We start from the raw sequence: 7,750 nt of genomic DNA, 5'->3' as shown, positions 1-7,750 counted from the left end.
AGTAGAGATTTGGAGACCTTCTGAGGGTAAACATTTCAGAGTATTTGATGATGTTAGGAGTCAGGCAAAGGAAGGGGCTTGTCATTTGAGATACCTTCAGAAGTGTATTTTCTGGGTTTTATGTGTCCCAATAAAGCTCACTTTTTGCCCTAGGAGAGTGTGAGATGATTGGGAAGCCCTCTGTTTGCCCCTTCTCTGCTTTGTCACTTCATAAAACTCTGGTAGGTTTAGGCTTCTAGCCTGACAGGATTCAGCAAGAAGCAGCAGGTGGTCAGGAGCTGAATCCTGTTCATAGCTCCAGAAAGCCATTTCTCTTGCTTCCCAAGTGCTTCCAGTAACAGAACCTGGTAGTTGCCCTGGATTCTGACTGGCATTATCCTCCCCAAGTCTCTGGGCTACTGTCTGCATTCTTGGAAGTCCTGTTGGACACAGTGAATGCAAAAGCATAGGAGACAGGAGATTGGGGCAGTTTTTACAGGTCTTGGCTGAGGAAATGAATTAGCCTGACCTAGAGAGAGCCAACTGAGAAGAAAGGCCAGGATTACCAAGTGACAGTGGAGCCAGATTGGGGCTGCATGGAAGACATGATCAGCAAGTGGGCACGTTGGAGATAAAGGTGGGCAGAGAGAGTCAGGGAGAGGCAGAGGGAGTTGGGAGATGGGAGATCATGGATGAAATTATGGGGGGAAGTATGACAGGCTGAAAATGAAGTCCACACAAACTGGGATTTAAAACATAAGGAAATAGTCTCTTGAGAAGAGTGTAGGAGGAAGCATTGAGGTGAACACGGAGGAAGCAGCAAGGAGAGAAGATGATTATCAGAGAAGTGGAAACTGGGATTAGCTCCTAGGCTGTGGGTGGTAGAGAGTGTTCTGGAGTCTGGGGAACAGAAAAACAACAACAGGGACATGCTTCAGGGAGTCAAGAAGTGCCAACTTAATACAGGCCATTGATGAGTCTCAAAATGTTTTGGATGTCCTCACATTCTGTCCTCCCCGAATTCAGACAGTATGGTATAAGGACATATACATCTGGGGGTGTGTAGATAGATGATAAAAGCTTAGGTTACTGTCCAGTGTGTATTGATACTCATTATGTCGGTGCTATTCTATCAACATTCATTGTCTCATTCAAACCTTACAAAGTGGGATGGAGGAGGTTGTATTATGACCCACACTTCATAGATGAGATGATTGAATCTTGTGGAAGTGATGGAGCCTGGATTAAAGAGAACTGGTTTTTCCAACTGCTCTAATCCTGAATCAAGACAGAGAGGGGTGGAAAGGCACTAAATTCAGAAATATTTGATGAGTGGAAATTTTAAAAACTGCCTTGAGATCACTGAATGATGGAAGCAGCTATAAAGTGACAGCATTATTGTTGTGACATGAAGAAAATGACAGCGAAAATTAAGACCTGGCATGAGTGAAAGGGAGAGCTGAAGGAAGAGCCATGTGGGTCGAGAGTGGAGAGAAGAAAAATAATTGAGTTGCCGTGAAAATAGACTGAGCCGAAATAATAACCAAAGAAGAGAAGAAGGATGGTTTAGTGAGGGAGGAGATTTAACAACCTGCCCCATACTCCTTGGAAATTTGTGGCCCCTTGGTGCTTTATATGGTTTGCTTGAGGACAAGAAAAAGAAGTGTATGGGAAGGAAACACTGTTTGCTCTTTATGATTTGATTCTTCTTTTTATTTTTCTCCTATGCTTATTTCCCTTCCTTTTTCAGGTGAAGTGCTTCTTCTGCATGATTTTAGCTGAAGGATGCTCTGCATTTCCTTGATTTCTATGGAGACCTCAGAGCTGGGTTTGCTCCTGCTGACACCTCATCTTGTACCTTCTCTACCTCCCAAGGTCTTTGCCTCTTTCAATAGCTTGGCATTGCCCCTGGGTCCAGGAAGCCTATGATGAACCCAAGGGGAACACCTGGAGAATCATCCTGATAGGCTTTGAGCAGCAATGGCTGGACATACTTCAAGCCACATGTTAACATGGGTCAAGCCATCACTAGAAGGCAAGTGCTAAGACTAAAGGCTTATTTGCATTTTATTTAAATTTGATGGACTGAGCTTTGGACAATTTCCATGGCAGAAAAATATATTCCATTTTCTAGGCACAACTGCTGGCTGTCAGACACTTGCTGCCTTTGAATCTTGCAGCATCATCACCAACCACCCTAGACGTATTTCCAAATTTGAACAGCCACCCTGAAACAGGTGTTTGGGAGACCCCAACATTTTCTGACTTAGGCCTGAGAGTGCTAGGTTGTTTATCTAGACCAGCCAAGCTCCGGAGAGCAATGTTGAATCCCTGGGAACAGAGAGCATGGGGCGTGCTGATTTAAAAACAGAAAATGCAAAGTTGGACTGAAAATATCCTTAGTCTTCCAAGCAATCTGCTTAAGGGTTCCAAACTTACCTTCATTTGGTGACAAAAGAAGCTGCCCTATTTTTCTTTCTTCTTCTTCTTCTTCTACAACTGGAACCAGCCATTTCCAAAAACCACCACCATGGAGGTTGCAATGGTGAGTGCGGAGAGCTCAGGGTGCAACAGTCACATGCCTTATGGTTACGCGGCCCAGGCTAGGGCACGGGAACGGGAGAGGCTTGCTCACTCGAGGGCAGCTGCGGCAGCCGCCGTGGCAGCTGCCACAGCTGCTGTGGAGGGCAGTGGGGGTTCTGGAGGGGGCTCCCACCACCACCACCAGTCGCGTGGGGCCTGCACCTCCCATGACCCTCAGGGCAGCCGGGGTAGTCGGAGGAGGAGGCGCCAGCGGCCTGAGAAGAGGAGAATCCACCACCGCCAGAGCAGCTTTCCTCATTGCTCCGACCTGATGCCCAGTGGCTCTGAGGAGAAGATTCTGAGGGAACTGAGTGAGGAAGAGGAAGAGGAGGAAGAGGAAGAGGAGGAGGAAGAGGAAGGAAGGTTTTACTATAGTGAGGATGACCATGGTGATGAATGTTCCTACACGGACCTGCTGCCCCAGGATGACGGGGGCGGCGGTGGCTATAGTTCAGTCCGCTACAGTGACTGTTGTGAACGTGTGGTGATAAATGTGTCGGGCCTGCGCTTTGAGACCCAGATGAAGACTCTGGCCCAGTTTCCAGAGACTTTGTTGGGAGACCCTGAGAAGAGGACTCAGTACTTTGACCCTTTGCGTAATGAGTATTTTTTCGACAGAAACAGGCCTAGCTTTGATGCCATCTTATATTATTACCAATCAGGAGGCCGCCTCAAGAGGCCAGTCAATGTCCCCTTTGATATCTTCACTGAGGAGGTGAAGTTCTATCAGTTGGGAGAGGAGGCCCTGCTCAAGTTTCGGGAGGATGAGGGCTTTGTGAGAGAAGAGGAGGACAGGGCCTTGCCAGAGAATGAATTTAAAAAGCAGATTTGGCTTCTGTTTGAGTATCCGGAGAGTTCCAGTCCAGCAAGGGGCATAGCCATCGTCTCTGTCCTGGTCATCTTAATCTCCATTGTCATTTTCTGCCTGGAAACTTTACCTGAGTTTAGGGACGACAGGGATCTCATCATGGCACTGAGTGCAGGCGGGCACAGTGGGTTGTTGAATGACACCTCGGCACCCCACCTAGAGAACTCAGGGCACACCATCTTCAACGACCCCTTCTTCATCGTGGAGACAGTCTGTATTGTTTGGTTTTCCTTCGAGTTTGTTGTTCGCTGCTTTGCTTGTCCCAGCCAAGCACTCTTCTTCAAAAACATCATGAACATCATTGACATTGTATCCATTTTGCCTTACTTCATCACCCTGGGCACTGATCTGGCCCAGCAGCAGGGGGGTGGCAACGGTCAGCAGCAGCAGGCCATGTCCTTCGCTATCCTCAGGATCATCCGTCTGGTCCGAGTATTCCGGATCTTCAAACTCTCCAGGCATTCCAAAGGCCTGCAGATCCTGGGCCACACCCTCAGAGCCAGCATGCGGGAGCTGGGACTTCTGATCTTCTTCCTCTTCATTGGGGTCATCCTGTTTTCCAGTGCTGTGTATTTCGCAGAGGCAGATGAACCTACCACCCATTTCCAAAGCATCCCAGATGCGTTTTGGTGGGCCGTGGTGACCATGACAACTGTGGGCTATGGGGACATGAAGCCCATCACTGTGGGGGGCAAGATCGTGGGGTCCCTGTGTGCCATTGCAGGTGTCTTAACCATTGCTTTGCCAGTGCCAGTGATTGTCTCTAACTTTAACTATTTCTACCACAGAGAGACTGAGAATGAGGAACAGACACAGCTGACACAGAACGCAGTCAGTTGCCCATACCTCCCTTCTAATTTGCTGAAGAAATTCCGGAGCTCTACTTCTTCTTCCCTGGGAGACAAGTCAGAGTATCTAGAGATGGAAGAAGGAGTTAAGGAATCTCTCTGTGCAAAGGAGGAGAAGTGTCAGGGAAAGGGGGATGACAGTGAGACAGATAAAAACAACTGTTCTAATGCGAAGGCTGTGGAGACTGATGTGTGAATCTTGCTCTCCACCTGCCACTGCCTCCCCCCACCCCCAGCCCCAGTATCTCCAAATATATTTATGCATAGAGAGTGGAGTTATGAAAATGAAATATGCAAACGAATCTAATGCATATAGTAGTACACCATTTAATGGTTATACGTGACATAATTGTTACTCAACTTGTATTACATATCAAATAAATGATACATCTTGGAGAAGAGGGAGGCTAAAATAGGAGCAAATCTTATCTTTATATTTTTTATTAGAATGCAAGAATTTTGCACACTAACTGGAAAAGATGTTAAAAGTAAAGGTGGTTCTGTGGAGAGAAGGTATATGTGTGTTTGTGTGTGTGTGTGTGTGTGCGCACGCACACGTGCTGCGTGCGTGTATGTGCAAGTAAATTGTCAACATTGTTAGTAATTGTGCAGTGATGGGAAGAGTTGGCATTTTGAAGTATTTACTATGTAAGAACTAATGAATTTGAGCAGTCATTTATCAGTGCTCTGATAGCATCTCATGTCTTTGGATTCCATAGTTGTTTTTTAAAAATTGTAAGAATTACTGTGTAGGGGGAAAAAAAAAGGAAAGTGAATTATTTAATAGAATATAGGTCACAGTTTTATCTTGGATTTAATTAAAGTTTATTTTTAACTGGAAATTAACTTTTAAAAAGGCTTCAGGGGCCTTTAGAAATTGATTATATTTTATTATTAATTTGGGGGAAGATATGACAGCAAATGCCTAACAATAATGGAAGAAGTGAAATCGGAGAAAATGTAACAAGTTTTGTTCACAGATAACAGGACTGGAATTTTTTTTTCCTTTGCACTACTTTATATGATGGTGATTGAGAGAGACTTCCTACTGTGAGTGTTTACTAATGTAACAGTTCAGTGACAATCATTGGAAGAATGATTTCTTAGTCTTATTTTATGTTCTCTTCTTTTCTTTGTGTGAGTCTAATGGCCACGCAGATAACAGCACATGGTTCCCTTCTTTTAAAATCTAAATAACTGATCTGCAAAGGGACTCTGAAGTAAAATTTAGCAACGGAATCTTTTAGAAATTGGACTGTGACAATGATGCTTCTGAAACCATACTATTTTAATTATTCTTCTGCCTTTTAAATGCAGAATAATTTAACCAAAGTTAATGCATGCACTGAAAGAATTCTTGAAGAAAATAAGATGCCCAGCAGCTACAGTGATTATGGCTTAAGAGCTTTCTATTAAATGTGCAACGTAAATGCTAGATTTATTAAGTTTATTTCTTTGTGCAGCTGCATAAAGGCACAGGGTGGGGATTCACCTCAGAATTTAGCATTCCACTTGCTAAAAATGATACAAAGAAGGATTGTGTCAAAACATTTGGTTTCAATATCACCATCGCTATCAGTTTTGTAAAGGGAACTTGTGACACATGTAACTGCACTTAAATCATGACAAGATGTTCTAGAATGTGAGGTAACAGCTAGTAATCGGACTTACACTAGTAAGTCATAATGAGATATAGAGTAGCAAATTTAGAATGCATAAGAGGCCTTATTCTCTAATGTTTCTTCAACATCTATTCTTTATAAAATGGTTGTCCTGAGGTTTGGGAAAAATATACTATGTAGCACGTAATGAACTCTGACAACTGTGAATTAAAAAAAAAGAAAGGAAGAAAAGAATGATCAAGAATAGCTTTTCTCAAGCTTTTAAATCCCAGGCCATCATTTGATAATAACATAAATCTTAAATGATATTTGAAATTCAAAATAAATCCATGTTAGATTTAAAAGCAAAGCTACACCCTTCTCCCCACCCCATCCCCACCACTTAAAGAAAAATACCTTTCAAGAATACCTGTTGGAGAATGAAAGGCAGTAAGCGGGGGAGTTGATTGAATGTTCTGACCAAAGATCTCCAGTGGACAATAGTGAATGATAAAACAAGGATATGCAATCTTGTAATAAGATTTCAAAGACGTCATTTTAATATATTTTGGATTTGAAGCAAAAATATAACAAACAGACTAGGAGTAAGGCTATCTGGGTTAGTCACTATTCATTTGAAAAAGTCACCATTAATCTCCACACGCCAATTTCCTCATTAGTAAAAAAAAAAAAAAAAAAGGGGCACATAAAGGCTTTCGTTACTTCACAGAATTGTTATGGAAAGCAAATAACATGTGATAACTCAGAAATGCCTAGTTCCATATAAATGCCTGATGTTATGTCTACATTGCTTAATCTTCCTCTGGAAAGAGAAGAATTAGAACCCCTGTGTTATGGGGCACCGGGGTGGCTCAGTCCGCTGAGCTTGGGACCTTGGCACAGGCCATGATTTCCTGGTGCCTGAGTTCAGGCCCCTCATGGACTCACTGATGTCAGTGAGGAACCTGCTTTGGATCCTCTGTCCTCCTCTCTCTGCTCCTCCCCCACTTGTGCTCTCTCAAAAATAAATAAACATTAAACAAAAGTTAAAAAAAAAAAAAGAACCCAGGAGTTACATCTGCTTTATTAGGATGTCGTGAAAATCATGGGTAATTTCTTTAATTTTGAGCTCCTTACAGGAAGTGGGTATGCAGACACAAGATAGCCTCTCATTGAATAATTGCTACAGTTTCTTCACTTGGGGGAAAGAAAGATCCCGGGCATGCCCTGGTGTAAAAAAGTTGACTCTGTGAGTGAGGTACCATGTATCTTTTTCTGTACCCAACTAGGTCAGATTATATTTTAGATAATTTATTTATTTTTTATTTTTTTTTCAACGTTTGTTTATTTTTGGGACAGAGAGAGACAGAGCATGAACGGGGGAGGGGCAGAGAGAGAGGAAGACACAGAATCGGAAACAGGCTCCAGGCTCTGAGCCATCAGCCCAGAGCCCGACGCGGGGCTCGAACTCACAGACCGCGAGATCGTGACCTGGCTGAAGTCGGACGCTTAACCGACTGCGCCACCCAGGCGCCCCTATTTTAGATAATTTAAATGCTATCCAGCATTGGATGTTTATTGAACATTCAATAATCCCAATGGCAATGATTTGGCTATGCTTGGAAGGGAAAAGGTATTACATTTCTACCACAACTCCTTTTTAAAGCTGAAAGTTATAATAAATTTAGCCGATATGTATTAGATTTGATAATTCTGTGAATTCAAGAAATATAGTCCTTTTGGGATCCTGGGATTTTCCTATATCTTACATAGTTTTTTTTAAGTGTAATACAGACAAGAAGTGACAGCCATGGGCTTCCAAAGCAAATATTAGGTTATCACTACATGTATGTGTGTTGGTTTGCATTTTC

The 7,750-nt window shown here is 43.1% G+C and overlaps 1 protein-coding gene across 1 annotated transcript; it reads left to right on the top strand.

The window, feature by feature from the left end:
- Positions 1 to 1,745: 1,745 nt before the first annotated feature.
- On the top strand, positions 1,746 to 5,136 carry KCNA4 (potassium voltage-gated channel subfamily A member 4). Its single transcript, XM_032594844.1, has one exon. It carries the CDS (start codon positions 2,510 to 2,512, stop codon positions 4,472 to 4,474), a length of 1,965 nt encoding a protein of 654 aa, XP_032450735.1. The 5' UTR covers positions 1,746 to 2,509; the 3' UTR covers positions 4,475 to 5,136.
- Positions 5,137 to 7,750: the final 2,614 nt, after the last annotated feature.

This window comes from Lynx canadensis, chromosome D1, assembly GCF_007474595.2.
Source record: "Lynx canadensis isolate LIC74 chromosome D1, mLynCan4.pri.v2, whole genome shotgun sequence".
In the NCBI taxonomy this organism is placed as follows: Eukaryota; Metazoa; Chordata; class Mammalia; order Carnivora; family Felidae; genus Lynx; species Lynx canadensis.
The sequence above is the reverse complement of the archived record's forward strand: the minus strand, read 5'-3'. Positions and strand labels throughout refer to the sequence as shown.

Coding starts and splice junctions, on each gene's coding strand:
- KCNA4 (XM_032594844.1), top strand. CDS start 2,510: ATGGAGGTTGCAATGGTGAGTGCGGAGAGCTCAGGGTGCAACAGTCAC.